We start from the raw sequence: 19,251 nt of genomic DNA, 5'->3' as shown, positions 1-19,251 counted from the left end.
GAAAATGTTTCTGAATCTGTATGTACTTTAATAAAGAAATAAATAAAATTTCTGAAAATGTTTGTTTATGAAAGAGGAAAAGTGATACAATACCATACAAATTGTAGGTTCCAGGGAGTTAATGAAATCATACTCATATCTGGGGTAAATTCCCAAAACTCAGTGTGTCGAAAGTGCTATATTGAGTGGTACACTAAAGATGTTTTAATTTCTTGATTTGATTTTTCACAGTTTTTTCCAAATTTTCCACAATATATGATCACTCCTTAAGTAATATGGGGGAAAGGGGTGACTATTTTCTAAAATCTTGAAAGAGAGAAAAGGAATTCAGTCTTTTTCATTTCTACTTACTCTCTGACTCTGGATTCAAAACTTTTCTTTATAACTTGCTGTATCATTCATTCACTGTAGCAGATTTACAGTTTCACTTACCTGCCAGTGTAGGAAGAAAAAATATCCAGTGCCATTATTCCTCCAGATTGTTGTCCCAAACTTATTTTGAACTCTTCTAAATGTTCTGCAGGCACATAAGTAATTCTGGAACAAGACACAATCCATGAAAGCAAAGGGAAGCAAAGTTTTACCTGTTAGGGGAATCTTCCAAAATATAAAATAAAATTACATTGTCCCTTCACCTCTACTTTTTCACACAACTCATTTAAATTGGCTTAACTCAGTAGAGAATCCAAACTTCAAAAGGATAAAGTATCCTATAGGCAAGAGTAACAACAGAAATTAAAATTTTAAACACTGCTGATATACTATGTGTTTACCAATAATTATATGGGGGAGGAAAACAGCATAATATCTATTTCCAGATGAGAACACCAAGAGGAATTTTTTGAAATTAAAGAGATCTATAAATCCTTAGAAAAATAATTGTCAGTAATAACATTATTTTGTCCAAAGATTTTTGGGTTCCTTAGCAGAAACAAATTAGGTGAACTCTATTAAAACATTGGGTATACCAAATTACTTTACATTCTCCCATAATACACAATTAATTTAGGACATTAACAAGCATTATCAATAATCATATCCTAGCTTTATTAAATTATTAACTCTCAAGTCTGAAGTTAAACCATTATAAGTTTATGGAAAGACTCACTAATTTGTAGCAACTTCTTATATGTTCACCTGGGTTTCAGAGAAAAGCCTACTGTGTACACTTGAATGGTTTCTTACTAATTCAACAAGTGCTGGCTGAACGCCTATAATGTGGAAGGCACAGAGTAAGATGCTTATCACAGCTATAATGCTTAGAAACTGACATTTGAAAATTTAAGTTTACTGCTGTCCTATCAGCATAACTGATTGACTTGTTTAAGTAGTCTGTTCTGAGATCCTCAAATTAATGAATAGTAAGGCAAGAGAAAGAATGCATTTGAAGCAGGTTGAGCATATTTGTGCAAAGAAACAAAAGTACGTATCAAAAATCAAAAAGACTGTTAAAAAAGTCTTCACAAGAATCATGAAGAGGGCTTCCCTGGTGGTGCAGTGGTTGAGAGTCTGCCTGCCAATGCAGGGGACACGGGTTCATGCCCCGGTCCGGGAAGATCCCACGTGCCACGGAGCGGCTGGGCCTGTGAGCCATGGCTGCTGAGCCTGCGCGTCCGGAGCCTGTGCTCCGCAACCGGAGAGGCCACAACAGTGAGAGGCCCGCGTGTCAGAAAGAAAGAAAAAAAAAAAAAAAAAATCATGAAGACTGTTAAACTGTTTAACCATAGCTGGCCCATGAAGACAATAAGTATCAAAACCTTAACCTTAGCACTGAAGGGCAAAGAAAAAGGATTGTCTTTCATGTTATAATAACATAAGAATTATACCAATGGCATAATTTATTGAGTGAGGAAGATATATAATTTCAGATATACTGGTGATTTCCATAAAAAGCATTCACTCTGTGAGGTCTCTTAGGTTTAGAGTCAGAGGACACAGTTCTGCTGCTTCTCCAGAGTGTTCTCGTAGGGTAAATCACCACCAGGGAATCTCCATATCCTCAATCACAAAAAGGATGGCACTTTTTATGAGGTTATTGTAAGCCAAGAAGCACAATACAAACATAACACAGTGCTGTAACAGAGCGTCAGCCAGCTTGGCCACACCTGATCATTCTGGCATAAGCTGTGGACCCTTACGACACTTTGTGACACTTTTACCTCAAGGATCAAACTGAAGTTAAAAACATAGTTTCAGTGGATTTAGGACTAGGCTGGGTGAGAGAGTTGCATTTTAATTCTGGCGCTACTTTATTCATCTATAAAAACACCTTCTCTATAGTGTTACAAAAGTATACTGAATAGCAAATTTGCATTTATCCCTTCAAAAATAATGAGTCAAAAATGTTTAACACATTAGGTTGGGGAAGAAGACTGATTGCCTTTACACAAAGAAAAATAAAACATAAAACCTGAAAAGCCTATTCAAGAAAACTGGTATTATTTCTGAAGGTTCAGTAAAGTTAAAACTCATCTAAATAATACCTTAAGAAAAAAAGCCAGGAAGAGGTGAGGAGAAAAAGCTAGAACACAACAGGCAAAATAAGAATAATCAGTTAAAAGCATTTAATTTTTTAATCGGTTTGAGAAGGAAAAGCTGTTTCTATCCCAAACACTGTTGAAAATGAATTCTCCTCTATATTTATTCAAAGGTGTTTACCCTTTACCAAAAGGTGGGGAAGAGCTTTAGAAATATTTTTCTTATATTTTAGAGCAGTGAGAAAGAGGAAAGAAAGCAGTTTTCATAAATATTTAGCCCAACACAGACAGCAAGGCCATCAGAACAAGCATCCCACAATGCGTTAGCCCATGCAGAACAATTATAATACATGCCTGGTCACACGGCCACACAAAACCTCCAGACACCAACCAAGAACACCAAACTACATTACGAACTGCATAAACACACTGAAACTGCTTATTTGAGAGCTGTATTAAAAATTCTTAAAGGCAAACTAACCTTAGGTTACACGTGGAGTGGAAGAAAAAGAATAGCATTAGTGATGCTGAAATGTGACACAGCTATTAATCCAGAGGTTGCGTCTGCATATGCAGACAGGATCACTCCCTGAAAAAAGAGCTGGAAATCTTAGTAGTAAGAAAATATGACTTTCAAATGAGTTCACAATCACCAGTACAATGTGAAAATGTAACCATCTCATAGCTCTGTTGGAAGTATGTTCTCACAGAAAGGAGAAAAAAAAAAAAGCCACAATGTATATACACTGAATCTCTATCTGGGTCTATCCCCACATGGGGATGTTACAAAAGCATGAAGAGGTTTCACAGACAAGTTGTAACACGCAGCCATAATGAGCTTTTGAGTCACCATTACTCACACATAAAAGGGGGCTCGATCGTCAGCAGGTGCTGCAGAGAATCTAGGATGTGAAGCATACACCACAGCATCTTTACAATGGTGTTAACAAATGTCAATGTCTTGTGCTGAATGTGAGATGCATACATATGTAGTTAAAAGTGGGTGCTTCTGGTTGTTTTTTCCCCTTTCCACCTCCCTCCTATCTACACCTCCCCCAGAAAAGCATCTGCTCTTTACTGGTGTCTATAGCAGTGATTATTAACAAGCATAGAAAAATGTAACTGCAATCAATCTTTTATTCCTTGATCAGGAATTCATCCCACACTTTAGGTTAAGGCAGGTGAATTCTGATTCAGCTCGGTAATTATCTGGCAGATGTTACAAGCAGCTGCCGCTAAGCGCAAAACCCTGGCTATTATTACAGAAATATAAGCACTCCTGGCAAGGTGGAGTGTGAAGTGAGACAGAATGCATTCTGGTGAGGCTTCACATCTGGTTTTCCATAGAAAATAATGAAACCTGGAACTTACACTGGCTGTTCCTGAACTCTTGAAACTCAAATTATCTACCCAGGCACGCACGAACACACATACACAAAGTTCCTAGTCATCTCTCATAAGCGGCAAAAAAGAAGCCAGTGTGTTGTCTCAATAAGCAATGCTTTTCCTAAAACCAATCAGTTATGTAACTGAACAAATTAGAGTCCTGTTTTTTAAGTCCCTGCAATACATTCCTCCACCCCCAGCCCAGATTAAGCTAACTTCCTAACAAGAAATCAAGAGGAAGGAAGAGACATGGATGAACCCTAGATTAAAGCAATGACCACAATACTTAACTGGAACTTAACATTATGGTTCCATGCAGAGTAATGGAAGGACTAGACTTTCCATTTGGAAGGATTACCCACACAGTTTTCAAGGTAATTTTAAACCTTTTGCTTCATAAAGGCAAGTGATAGGGAGGAGAAATGGCCCAAAACACTTCATGCAAAATGCACAGAACACACTGCTCAGCCCTGGTCAATCTAAATGGCTATCTGTTTTACAACTTGACACAATTTTTCTGAAAAAGGATTCTATGATTCACATTTCTTTTTATCATTTACACAATGAGTCAAAACTATAGCCGTCCAAATCACAGCTTTAATAGGATACCTGAGGAGAAATAAATGTAATTTGTGGGTTTGTTTGTGTGTGTATGCACGCATGTGAGCATGTGAGAAAGAGACTGACTGACTGACTGATTTCCAGAGGAGGGAAGGTTGTAGGATTTTTCTTATTTTCTCTTTATAATGTAAGATACTACATTACATTTTGCTTCCTGGAATCCTAAAGCAATTTTTTATGAAACTAGCTCTCTAGATGATCTTCACAGCCTTAATAAACCTGCTGAATGCATAAGTGGGTAAATCCTGGTGCTAAATCAGAGGGTGGGAAAACAAACAACAAAACAAATCAAAACAACCCCCCGCCAAAAAAAAACTACCAAACAGGAAAGGAGAAAAAGGCTTTGTAGCCTGAAAATGTACCTGACACCTTTTCTAGAGTTGACTAGGTACATGATTTACGCTAAATCAATGTCACAATGATCTTAATTTTGGGCCACTTTTAAAGTTCTGCAGTACATTAGAACGGCGAGGTAAGGTTAAAACCAAGCACCAATTCTAGCATTCAGTGCCAAAAAGTGGACAGGAGACCTGCATCAGGGCTCACGACATAAGACGTGCATTATCACACAATAAATCAAATGATCAGTTATGAGGCCATCTGTATTTTATAGTACCTCAAAACTGCATAAGCTAAAACCCCAGCAGTAACGAGTCTCCATGTAGATCCTTATCATTCATCTTTGAAGCAAATGAATGGACACTAGCTTGCAAGTGGTGAGGAAAGCACTTAACGTTTCTCTTTTTATTTACTGTAGAGGCACTGACATTTTTAATGATCTTCGTTTCTACCTGCATGATTAATAAGATAATTATGGAACCGTCACATGATCTGATTATCTGTTTTATTATAAAATAAAAGTCAAAAAGGCAGGCAAAAATATGAAAGCCCGTGAGTGAAATTCTGCCCTAAAAATAAAACCTCCTTTTAATAAGACAGCAGAATGCACTCTAAACAGCATATATTTTTCTGCTTTTTATTGATAGAAAAATGAGAAACAGGTTGTAAATAGTTTTCTTACCTAAGCTCTACTGATATGTATTTTGCAGAAGAATAATACAGAATTCAGTTAGATAATATTAATATTAAAAAGTCTCCCATACTAGTACTCATCACATCAATTTAAAGTAAACAATCTTTCCTTGAACTCTTATTTTACTATTTTATTCCTTATATGCAAATATTCAATTATTAATGCTAGAGAAAAAAAGGAACGCTTTTACATTGTTGAGGTGTGATAATAAAGTTATGAACTGATTTTTATGCTGGCTCAAGAAATATCTAGTGACTTAAAAAACAAACCACATATATGACATGCTTTTAGTACATTATGGGATGAGGAGACATTTAAACACTTCCTGACAAAATAGCCTATATGACCTACCATCAGACCGTATCAACACTTTGGTGAATTCTCTTATATCACGAGGCAGTTCAACAAAGGATAAATTGTGGGTCAGACTGACACTGTTCTATACGATCTTTACCATGCCTGGCCCTTAAAGAACTGGCTGACTTGGAGGATTCATAGAGATCATTAGGTAGTGCACAATTTGCTCTATTGAGGCCAATCCAAACTTCTTTGTAAGTTCCTAAGAGTGGACTGTCCTTCTCTATGAAAGAGATTTCATATCTCCCACATCTAAGATTTTTGCAGAAATCACTGGAGAATTAAAAATAAAAACAGAAGGCAACATTGTTTTTAAGTATAGCTGTCCCTAGGTATCTGCAGGGGATTGGTTCCAGGTGCCCCCATGGATACCAAAATCCATGGATGCTCAAGTCCCTTTACATATAAAATGGCAGAGTACAGTTGGCCCTCTAAACCCATGGTTCAATCAACCTCAGATGGAAATTTTGATCCAAGGTTGGCTGTCCCTGAGGATGTAAAACCCAGAGAGAGCCGACTGTGTATTTACTGAAAAAGATCTGGGTATATTTGGACCTGTGCAGTTCAAACCTGTGTTGTTCAAGGGTCAATTGTATTTCAGTATTGTTAGTATTAAGAAGTTATTGATTGTAGATATAGTGTCCTAAAGACTACAATCAATAACTTCTCAGGAATAGTCAAATTCTTCAGTGATTTATATTAAATAAATATATAATAATTTTTGTATATCAAACAGAAGTATGTACTCAGAAAAAAATTGTGATTAATGAATTGAAATTCCTGAATTTCCCAAGCCAAAATAGGATCCAAACGATACTTACTTTATGTCTGGCCCAATGAGAGAATGTCTTCTCAACATGGCTCGTGCCTGGGTATTGGTTAAACTGATAGTAGATTCTTCATTAATAGACAAGATGCAGTCACCAACAGCAATCCGACCATCTCGACTAATGGCACCTCCATGAATAATGCTTCGAACAATCATCCCCAAGCCATCTTTATTAGCACTTACTGTCATTCCTATGGTAAAGGAGGGATACACAATAAAAGCATGACTTTCATGGTCTCCCAAGGCAATAGAAACAAAAGCAAAAATAAACAAATAGGACCTAATCAAATTTATAAGCTTTTGCACAGCAAAGGAAACCATAAACAAAACTAAAAGACAACCTACGGACTGGGAGAAAATATTTGCAAATGATGCGATCGACAAGGGCTTAATTTCCAAAATATACAAACAGCTCATACAACTCAATAACAAAAAAACAAACCACCCCATCAAAAAATGGGCAGAAGACCTAAATAGACATTTCTCCAAAGAAGACATACAGATGGCCAACAGGCACATGAAAAGATGCTCATCAACATCACTAATTATTAGAGAAATGCAAATCAAAACTACAATGAGGTACCACTTCACACCGGTCACAAAATGGTCATCATTAAAAAGTCTACAGATAACAAATGCTGGAGAGGGTGTGGAGAAAAGGAAACCCTCCTACACTGTTGGTGGGAATGTAAATTGGTACAGCCACTATGGAAAACAGTATGGAGGTTCCTCAAAAGGCAAAAACAGAATTGCCGTATGATACAGCAATCCCACTCCTGGGCATATATCCAGAAAAAAAACTATAATTCAAAAAGATACATACACCCCATTTATAATACACAGCGGCACCATTTACAATAACCAAGACATGAAAACAACCTAAATATCCATTGACAGATGAATGGACAAAGATGTGGCGTGTATATACACACACACGCGCGCGCGCGCACACACACACACAATGGAATGTTACTCACACATGAAAAAGAACAAAATAATGCCATTTGCTGCAACATGGGTGGATCTAGAGACTATCATACTAAGTGAAGTGAGTCAGACAAAGAGAAATGTACCATACGATATCACTTACATGTGGAGTCTAAAATATGACATAAATTTATTTATAAAACAGAAACAGACTCACAGGGAGAACAGACTTGTGGTTGCCAAGGGAGAGGCGGGGTAGGGGAGGGATGGATCGGGAGTTTGGGATTAGCAAATGTAAACTATTATATATACGTATAACTGAATCACTTTGCTGCACACCAGAAACTAACACAACATTGTAATCAACTATACTTCAATAAAATAAAATTCTTTTCAAAAAGCATGACTTTCAAATTCATTTTAATTGAATTTAATAATCCCTACGGATTCATAGATAAAACAATAGGACTAACTTTTTCAGCAGTAAAAAAACAATCAAAAGGAAAGCATTAGTTTCTAACAAAAATATTTTTAAAGTAAATTTAGAAATGTTTGTGAAATTATACCTGAAGACACTCCATGTTAAATACATTAGAGATGAAACAGGGTCTACACTGTGGAGTGAATGTAGCTTAGGCGATGTGATGTCTTGCCACTTACATAGAAAGCTCTCTCAGGGAGAACATTTTAACAGTATCAAATCAATTTTAGAATAATAGTTCATCTCTTACATAAATGAAAGAATAAAGAGCAGGACTATAAATGGAAAATTAGTTCTCTAAGAAACTCTCTGATATTACCTTATTTCTAGATCATTTGTTCATTTGGTATATATTTACTATATGTTTACTATGTGCTAAGTACTATGCTGGTAGCTTAATATAAAAAAGCATAACAGAATTCCTAACATCAAGAAGCTTGTGAATAAGCTTGTCTTATCCACAGTGCCTGTCACAGTGCCTGAACATACAGTAGTCAGTTGAATTAAACTGATGTGAACATTAGTCTATTACCACTTTACTTCCAAATCTGAACTTCAACAAGCTCCAGATTTAGATATTTGATTGGCCCTCTTGACATGGTCCCTGAATGATTCATAGGAAATACAACCCTAATAGGTATAAAATTGAATTCCCTAGTCTCCATCTCCCCTTATTTCTCCATTTGTCCTCCCCCCTTTTTGGTAATGGTACCACCATACTACTCACCATTACTCAAAGCAGAAATGTTGGAGTTGTTCTGGATTCCTACCTCTCTCTCACTCCCTATATTTAATCCATCAACAAGTTCCACCATCTCTATCCCCAAAACTTATGTTGAATTCATTCACCTTTCTCCACATCCATATTAAACATAGACCAAGCCAGCACTTCTCCTGCCTCATTTTTTGAACCAGCCTCATAACTGGGCTCCTGGCTTCCAAAGTTGTTCCTGCCAATGCATTCTTCTCATAGCAGACAGAGCAACCATTCAAAAAAGACAAACCACATCACATCACTCCCTTTGCTAACAATCCTTTAACAGTTTCCTATTGTGCAAATATACAACATACCTACATGGCCCTATCTATATGGAACTCCTGGCCTGGCCCTCCCGAAGTGCACCCTTCCTTTGGGCTATGCCCTCCTTGCCCCACGCCCCCACCATATTCCAGCAACATGGCCTTCTTTCAGAAATATACGTAGTCTCCCTTTTCAGAGTCTTTGCTTGACAACCCCTTTCTGCAGCTCTTGCACAGCTAACAACTTCTCATTCTTCAATATCAATTCCTCAGAAAAATATTCTCAACAACCCCAACTCAATTAATGTTCCCTTCTTCCCCTACCCTCACTCTATTCCTTCAAAAATATAAGACCTATTGAAATTTAAAACTTTACATAAAATAATATAAATTCACTTAAAACCAAGTACTAAAAGTTCCTTCCAAAACAAGATTATATAACTAAACAATATAAGGAGAGCTATAACTCTCTTATTAAAACTTCGAGAAAAGTCAATAATCCCTTTTTAGTTTTTTATAGTATTTTTAAAAGAAAGAAATTCTCTCTGAATATTAACTTTAACTATACCAAATTAGACATGATATTTCAAATATTTTTTAAAGAATGATCTTGACTACAATATGTTTCCAGCCTGATATTTTATGCCTGGATTTCAGCCATTCAGGCTTCTAGTTACCATTTTCTGATAGGAATGAACCATTAATCAAATGTAGTTAAAAGATTCTGTTGAGATTCATGAAAACGATTTTTAAGTGCATTGTTATTAAGGAGCTTACCATAAACCAAAAAACAAGTTTAGACACTGCTTCATCCAAGGTGGGTTTCATACGAGCAAAGAGGCTGGCTCTGAAATGTTTCCCTAGGTACGCTGGTTTGCCCTGATGCTGCCATCTTTCCCACCAAGACCCACCAGACAACTATACAATAGTAAAATCAAAACGTATGACTACAAAACACAACTTAACTCAGTGGCCCATCCTGGGAATCTAACCCATCATCTTGTTCTCATTGGCACCGTGCATTCTGCAATAAAGCAAGCCACAGACATGCGACAAGTCTTCACGAGCTATGGTCAACATGACCTCTAAATTAATTCTTAACAGCATATTTAACTCACGACTCTACCAGTTATTAAGGCTGTCAGGTCATGTCAACCACATGAACAAAGAGGTTGACATCAGTTAGCTCAGCTTATACTTTCCTTTCACCAAATGATTATTTTCGGGCTTCATTAACTTTGAGGTAATATCCACTGACTAGATTTTGGTTGTAACTCATAAGATCTCTCAATTTTTTCCTAAAAGAGGTATAGTAGGATAGCCCAAACCATGTACTGTAGAACGAAAAAACTGGTTCCAAATTTGAGTTCCAACATCAGTGTGGCTTTGGGCAACTGACTTAACCTCACAATAGCCTGCATTTTACTTATCTGTAATATGGGGATAATGTCCACTTTCAGAGTTGTTTAAATAATTTTTTGAGAAAAGCACATGTAGTGTTCCTTTCAAAGTGCTCAGTAAAGTACAAAAGAAAACGCACAGAATATAGTTAAAAGACATCTCCAATCCAAAGCTACATTGCTTTCTAATGCCTTAATGCAAATCGTAATTCAGCTTCAAAATGAAGCTTGTTATTACAGCAATGCCACTGCAGCTCTGAGTGACTCAAGGACTCACGTGCCTTGTATGGTGTGTGAAAACCAGAGACAGACTCAGGTTTGGGTCCTGGTTCCAGAGAAATTCCTGAGTCTATGTTTCTGTACCTCATCAGCGAAAAAAAGGTAACACCTTCCTTTCCTTCTTACTTTTTTACCTTCAAGACCTAGTACAACATAATTAGCCAATGTACCACAGACCTATCAAAAATAATCAAGATTAAATTTTTCAAAGGTCACTATATGCATATGTACATAACTGTGTATATCTGCACATAACATCCCCCCCACTAAATTTAACAAAGTTTAAAAAACCCAGGTTATTCTTAAAATCACAGCAAATGGATGATGACAGCTTTTACAGAAGCCTATCATTTATTAATAATTTCTTCTGATTATAACTAGGAAAGAAACAAATTACCCAGAAAGTGAAAACTGCAAACAACTTCACATAAAGAAGAGACCTATTCTATGGAAATGTGTTCAGTGATAGACCCTTTCATGACACACTCTCCTACCAGCACAAAGCCAGTCTCAATTAGATATTCTAAAATGCTACCACACTTTTTGTTACTTCAAGTTGTAAACACAACACCTTCCTACATTAAAAGCTTAAATGAATGCTTTAATTAAATTGTTTTAATGTTCTACTGAGATTTTTAAAATAGGCATTTTTCATTATTCCTTTACATCTAGTTACTCTGGGCATTGTAGAAATCTGAATATTGAAATCTCCTGTCAAATGAGATAAGAGAGAAATATTCTTGCTTTGGCATACAGAATTTGCACTCCAAGATGCCAGAGGAACTCCACTGGGTCCCAGGAAATCAAACAGCTAAGGACAAAGCCCTTTTGACATGTTTAGGTATCTATAGTATATATCCCATAATTAATGAAATAGAGAAATAGAGAAAGTTCTGTAGCTTATTATATATTATTCTATTAAATGTAATATATAAGAAATAGTAAAGCTAATTAAGTAGAAATTCTCTGCTATAAGTCCCCATGTAGCTGCTGTTGGTAGCGCCCAGCTGCCAGCAAATGGAACAAAATCTAGAAGGAGGCAGAGACCAGAATCCCAGTCACCAGCTGGGAGACACCACAATGAGAAGCCCACGCACCGCAACAAAGAGTAGCCCACGCTCGCAACTAGAAAAAGCCCACGCAAGCAACGAAGACCCAGTCACAAAGGGACAAATACCATACGATTTTACAACAAATTTTACAACATCTATTATGTTATCTATACTCAATAACATTGAAACTATGTTCAATATTTCCTCTTGGCCAAGGGTTTGGGAGGGAAGGTGTATGTGGAAAATAAGAAACTTACCCAGGCTAGAATTGCCTTTTGCTATCGTAATAGTCCTCTCGAAAGATTCTTTGGATATCGTTTGGAGCATGACACACTCAGCACCAGAGGCCAGGGACCCCTGTTGAATTAAGAACTTGGAGCCCTGTTAGAAAATAAAAATAAGTCATGTGGAAAGGAAAACTAGACTTTGGAGTATGATTTCAACATCATCCATGTTCTCTAACTGGTTATGTTTTATTCAGCAAGAACCTACAAACAAAACAAGTTCATAGGTTGTCTTCTGAAAATCTCAGTATCAGGAAAGCGCTGGCTCCAGATGAGCCACAATAATCTAACCCCTCATCATCATACACAAACCATCTCTTGAGAATGTTACCTTTCCAGCTGAATCAGTCAGCACAGAACTCAGTTCTGCACTTGATATAACTTCATTTGGTCGGTGAGGTTCAGTCCACACTCTTGTGTTGTCACATCCGTACTGTTGTTCAATAGCATTGGCAGGTGTATAATCATTTATGGTAAAGCCAGAAGCAGTCCCCATGCTCAAGTCCACAGAAGGCGGACTCTCGTCCCGTCTTTGCAGGAGATTCTGGGCGTATAGCTCCTCCAAGGACATATGCAAGTCAAGTACTGGATCTGAGGAATTTTCAGTAACATCCTGATGATTAAAGAACAAAAAATAAAAATTACGGCCAGAACTGCATCAATGCCTTTCGTAAGATCTTAATGAATAACTATTTAGTGAAAAAGAAACACAACATAATTTTTAATTACTCAAGAAGTATTAGCAAACATACATTCTTTGCTTAGCTGATTTTTTTTTTTTTTTTTTTTTTTTTTTTTTTTTTTTTTTTGCAGTATGTGGGCCTCTCACTGTTGTGGCCTCTCCCATTGCAGAGCACAGGCTCCGGACGCGCAGGCTCAGCGGCCATGGCTCACGGTCCCAGCTGCTCCGCGGCATGTGGGATCTTCCCGGACCGGGGCACGAACCCGTGTCCCCTGCATCTGCAGGCGGACTCTCAACCACTGCACCACCAGGGAAGCCCACATGTTTATTTTTATAAATGATTTTGAATACATTTCCTGCAAATCATACATCTCATACTGAGTCATATCAGTACAATATATTAGTACTTAAGATCATTAAGACATAATATTCTGTTCTACTCACAAAATTATTCAGAGTTCAATACATATAGGAAAGTAAATAGTAAATTTCTAAATCTCATTTAGAAAGTATTTCATATCCAATCTGTCTGAAAGTTTCTATTCATTATAAAATTCAGGAGATAAAGAGTATGACATTAATTGATTTCAATTTATAAGAACCTCCAAGAAAAACAATCTTTGGATAGGGATTTGTTAGTATGTATGTAGTTGAAAAGGAAGTCATACAATTCATACTTTGATAGGGAAATTTTCCTCAAATATTATGCAAGTTGTACCAGAAGGAACAGTACTACGAAATGGTGTCGTAAGATGTAGTTTCTAATCCAGACTCTCCTATTAACAATCTATATATCACAGAACCTCTCTTGGCTTTATGTTACATAATTTCCAAAATTCCCTGAAACTCTAAAATTCTACTGATCTACATAAATACATGTATCTACTTACAACCCATATATATTGCATCACTTATGTGCTTCGGACAAGCAGTGCTCCTCCATGAACTGCTGTTGAATAAGTGTATTAATTGTTCCTTCAATACTTTTACTGACGTTTTTAAGTATAAAATTAGGGTATGAATACATTATCATCAAAAAAGATTCAGGCCATACAGAGGTATATTATGTATGCATACAGAGTACAGTATGAAAGTCTTCCCTTATGGCTCATTCATCCAGTCCTTTCCTCAGGAGAAATAAGGGGCTGCATCAGTTGGGTGTTTATTCATCAAATTTTTTATGTATCTAATACATATGTACAAGCACAGATGCACACATTCACATGCACTATACATGTTAATTTATAAAATCTAAACTATATACTAATTAGTATATTTCTACTCGCTTTTCTGAAGTATCTTTAATATCTTAACATGAGAGATTTCTTTGTCAGTAAGTATGTTGTCATTGACATATTCTGAATATAAACTCATTGTGATATACACTTCAAGTATTTTCCAAGCTTGTCACTTTTCTTTTTTTAAAGATAAGTTTATTTATTTATTTATTTATTTTTCGCTGCGTTGGGTCTTTGTTGCTGCACGCGGGCTTTTTTATAGTTGCAGTGAGCAGGGACTACTCTTCATTGCGATGCGCAGGCTTCTCATTGCAGTGGCTTCTCTTGGTGCGGAGCGCAGGCTCTAGGTGCACAGGCTTCAGTAGTTGTGGCACGTGGGCTCAGTAGCTGTGGCTCGTGGGCTCTAGAGCGCAGGCTCAGTATCTGTGGCACACAGGCTTAGTTGCTCCGCTACATGTGGGATCTTCCCGGACCAGGGCTTTAACTTGTGTCCCCTGCACTGGCAGGTGGATTCCTAACCACTATGCCACCAGGGAAGTCCTTATCACTTGACTTTTAAGTTTGTATATGTTATATACTTATACATGCTGAAGTTAAATTGTTTATGTGATCAAGAATCCTTTATGTAATTTTTTATGAAATTCTTTATGTAATCAAATTTGTCAATTTTTTTATGCTTCTGGGTTTTATATATTGCTTAATAATTCCTTCCTCTGCACAGAGTAAATGAAATGCTTTGTAGTATTTTTCTCCAATTTTATAAATGGTTAGTTGACAAATTCAGTATTAACCCATCTAGAATTTATTTCAGGGTGTGGTGTGAGATATGGGTCTCTTTCATTTTTTTTCTAAGTTGGTAATCGGTGGCTCCAACACAGTTTATTACACTCCTCTTGTTCAACCAAGTTTTCGTCTCTCTGGAAATATCAAATATTCCTGGTATAAAGCACTGAGGCAAGTTGGAATATCATATAAGCAAATACCATCTTTAAAATTCTCAGGAACAAACGACAGAAAAAGTATCATCCTCCACACTCCTAGAACCTAAATAACAACCTGTTGGCTCATTCAACCAACTTTATTTTATTTAGTCATATGAAAAAAAAACAAAAAACAAAACAACGTACTTACTAGAGAATCGGTTAGCTTCTGTATTACTAAATTAATTATAATAATTATCAGTAAATCATCCCTACCACTTCTCAAATAAAGATGACAATCAAAACTACTTTTCATCACAAAAAGAGGTCAAGCTGCCCTTGTTAGCTGGGGTTTACTATAAATCACGTAACAGAAATCCCATGAATTATTCATGAAGGAGTTAACATCGGCACATAGAAAAGAAAGAGATAATCAACATAGCAGACAACATACGCCTACTTCAGAAACATTTCTAGTTGCTGAACAACCGAGTTTTATTTTTAAAAGTCTCATGGATCTAAAAGAAAAGCTGTTCTTCCCTCATAAGATGTCCAAAAATAACTACGGTTTCCCAGTGCAACTTGGTATCTAAACTGAAGTCTTTCAAAATTCCATATTAATAGGTACCTCTCCTTGACACATTCTTGTTCTTAGGAAAAATGGAGGAAAGGTTAAATTAAAATGCCAATTATATTTGAAAGTAGCTCTTTTTTTTACGTGTAGTGAATATAATGTTATACTTGGGCACATCATTTACCCACAAAATATGTTTACATAGACCAGCTAAACACTTAAGCATTCACTGGACACAACCTGCTTTTTTTCAATAATAACTCTATCACAGAAGTCCTTCTATACTTTTAAAAATATATCATAAGCACAGCTGCTCCAGCTTAAATTGTTCTCCCACTCTTTCTGAGATAAGGTACCCTTCATTATCTGTATTCTTACCCTACTGAGGGAAAAGGCAACATCTTTCATACCTTTGCGAGCTTGCAGTTTTGTCACTACGACTTCCACAATCACTCTCATCATCTTGACTAGAATGATGTAATTAGTTTTTGATACTAACCCTTTCTCCAAAAAATAAAAATTAAAAAATGCTATCAACATTTTAAACTTAAATGTGAAGGCAGCAATATTTTATGCTACAGTACAACACTAAGTGGAGATCTGTTCCTCTAAATATGTAGATTTTTTTTAAAAAATCATGGAATCCATTAATTTTGTTTGGGATGCAAGGTATGAAGAGGGGTTTCTATCGTGACACACATAAAGTTCAACTTGCACTAGAAACAACAGCATTTCCTAGAGGGTCCAATATTCAGCAATGCAGGACATGAACCAAACTGGTAATCATTTCATCCCTGGAGCAAGAGTGTGAATGTGGGTGTACTAGGGAGTGCTGGGCATGGGCGTGTGGATAAGAAGAGGAGATTCAGGCTTCCCTGGTGACACTGTGGTTGAGAGTCTGCCTGCCAATGCAGGGGACGCAGGTTCATGCCCCGGTCTGGGAGGATCCCATGTGTCGCAGAGCGGCTGGGCCCGTGAGCCATGGCCGCTGAGCCTGTGTGTCTGGAGCCTGTGCTCCGCAACGGGAGAGGCCACAACGGTGGGAGGAGGCCCGTGTACTGCAAAAAAAAAAAAAAAAAAAAAAAAAAAAAAAAAAGAAGAGGAGATTCATTACATAGCTATTGAATCTTTATTGATTGTATTTTTAAGCCAAAATAGGGAAAAATAAATGAAAGCACCTTCTTCCCCAAAACTATATTGAGCTTTTAAATGAAAGTCTACAAGCATTTAGTAAGTTTCTAAAACAATTATTTCTGCATTCTATTATGTCTTGGGGTGACAAAGAAAGGGGGACAAAAAAATTAATCGGAAAGTTAAAACCTAGAATGAGAAAAACCACTGGCTTCTTGCTTTTAAAATCCGCATTTCAGTGACCTGATTCTATTAATCCAAATACCATGGAAGTGGCCATATATTTCAGATTCTTGAGTAATGGTTGTTTTCCTTAAGTCCTTAAATGATAATTAATCAAATTAAGCAAATACAACTCCTTAAAAAAAAAAAAAAAAAAAAAAAAGCAGAATGGTCCCCCAAATGGGAGAATTTTGTGCAAAGGATGTCTACCATATGCCTACAGCCCTAGGCCGTGCTGTCTAAGCAGCTGTCCTGGCCCAGGCTCTACCCTTAGGGGGAAGACCTCCCTCCATGATCAGTCCCTGCTCTGGGTGATCTTGGAGCTTCCAGTGGCATACCTAGCAATGGTCCAAAGGCTTCTCATCAAGGTAAAGGAGAGACGTAAAATTATTTGTGCATTTCCAGCCACCATTTAAGGCTACAAGATTATTACATAATTAGCAAAGTCAAAAGCCTGAAGAATCACTGAGATCCTCACACTCTATTTTACCCTTCTTTCAAATCTGTATGGAAGCTTCTTTTTTTTTCGTAAGTATCATACATGATATGATTTTATCAATTAAAGAATTCCAGGGCTTCCCTGGTGGCGCAGTGGTTGAGAGTCCGCCTGCCGATGCAGGGGACGCGGGTTCGTGCCCCGGTCCGGGAGGATCCCGCATGCTGTGGAGTGGCTGGGCCCATGAGCCATGGCCGCTGAGCCTGCGTGTCCGGAGCCTGTGCTCCGCAACGGGAGGGGCCACAACAGTGAGAGGCCCGCGTACCGCAAAAAAAAAAAAAAAAAAAAAAAAAAAAATTCCAAAGTAAACTCACTTTTCTTTAAGAAAAATGGTCTACTCTATATTCTGTAATGAATTGCCATTCTTTTAAAAATAAATTTAGTGCAAAGTAATAGGAAGATGAATGAATCATCTAATTTTTTCAATTTTCCAGTAAAATATCTAGGTATTAAAAAAATGCCACAAAACAAATACAAAAACAAACAAGCCAAAAAGAAAATGTTGCAGAGATTTACCATGATACACAAACAGTCCTACTTTCTAAGAAAACTGAAAGCACACAGGAGTTTCACAATGTGTTTTAAAACACCCTCATTAATATCTTCTTTGTTGTTTTATAGTTTAAATATTTCACTTGATAGGCCAGCTTGCCAAAATTTGCTTCAACAAAAGAGTAAACTGTTTAATGAAAAGAAAAAAAAAAGGCAAACAGACTTCAGTAAGCCAATACGTTGTGCTGCATACAGCCAGCATTTGCCCTGTAAAATATATATGCTTCTCAGTATGCGTAATCCCTTTAAGTAACAGTTACTAAGTTAAACAATGCAATCCATCCCACTGGCAAGAAGGAGTGTGCTATGCTGCAGATTAGGAGATTCCATGAGGAGATGAACTCAGCTTCCAGCCCTGAGGCCAGTAAAGATGGAATATGTTCCAGACAGTACTCAGTCAGATAGACAGTCTCAGGTGTAGTGAGAGGAACAGCTGCTTCATTCAAGATTATACCTTGCAAACAATTCAAGGAGATTACCCAGCATCATTTACAAGGATAACAGGTGCACCCTGAACATGAAAGAAAATGCTTTGAAAATGTTCTGGCCAAAAAGTTACTTGTTAATCAGGAAAGGAGGAAAACTGCCCAAGGCCTATGGAAATTCCACTTTTCAACTTATTCATAAATACAGATTCCCTTCCCACTGAATTTACGTGAAAAACATATATTTCAGAAAGAATTATTATTCAGTCTTTCATCTTAATTTTTATATTTATTTACAGTATATTTCCAACACAGGAAAATATATCCATATATGAACCCTTTGCTCAGCTTTAACAGACATTAGTATTTTGGCATATTTTCTTCAATCTCTCTTTCTTCTTAAAGGATATAATGTGTTACAGATACAGCTAATTCCCATGCTTTATTTTTTCTCCAAGAATAACTTCTTTCCTGAAGTTGAAAGGAATCATTCCCACACATTTTCAGATTTTTAAAGTATACACACTCACACATATACTCATAAATATACACTGAATTGCTCTGTATATCAATTCTGAGAAAATATAAACAACTCCCACTAATCAACAGGAAGACAAGCAACTCCACATAAAAATGGCCAAAAGATATGATGAGGCCATTGGTGGAAGTGAAAACCAGATGGCCAATATAGGAAAACCTGTTCAACCTCACCAGTAATCAGAACTCCAAATTCAAACAGTAAGATATCATTCCACACCCAAAAGACTGGATAAGTTTTAAAATATTACTTAATAAACATTATAGAGTGTGTCATCAAGAAAATAAATAGCATTGGGTTGGGCACTTACACCAATAATCTATTTCT

The 19,251-nt window shown here is 36.8% G+C and overlaps 1 protein-coding gene across 23 annotated transcripts in view; it reads right to left on the bottom strand.

The window, feature by feature from the left end:
- The window catches only part of MPDZ (multiple PDZ domain crumbs cell polarity complex component), a 239,809-nt gene that overhangs the window by 52,280 nt on the left and 168,278 nt on the right, over positions 1-19,251 (bottom strand). For all 23 annotated transcript variants that reach the window (XM_067041492.1, XM_067041491.1, XM_067041490.1 and 20 more), the window contains 4 exons: positions 12,478-12,759; positions 12,120-12,243; positions 6,696-6,894; positions 433-537 (listed from right to left, as the gene is read on the bottom strand). In XM_067041492.1, coding sequence (XP_066897593.1) covers positions 433-537; positions 6,696-6,894; positions 12,120-12,243; positions 12,478-12,759 — 710 coding nt within the window. The remainder of the gene's footprint in view (positions 1-432; positions 538-6,695; positions 6,895-12,119; positions 12,244-12,477; positions 12,760-19,251) is intronic.

The sequence above is a fragment of the Kogia breviceps genome, chromosome 8 (genome assembly GCF_026419965.1).
Source record: "Kogia breviceps isolate mKogBre1 chromosome 8, mKogBre1 haplotype 1, whole genome shotgun sequence".
In the NCBI taxonomy this organism is placed as follows: Eukaryota; Metazoa; Chordata; class Mammalia; order Artiodactyla; family Physeteridae; genus Kogia; species Kogia breviceps.
This window is presented reverse-complemented; position numbering and strand designations above follow the sequence as displayed.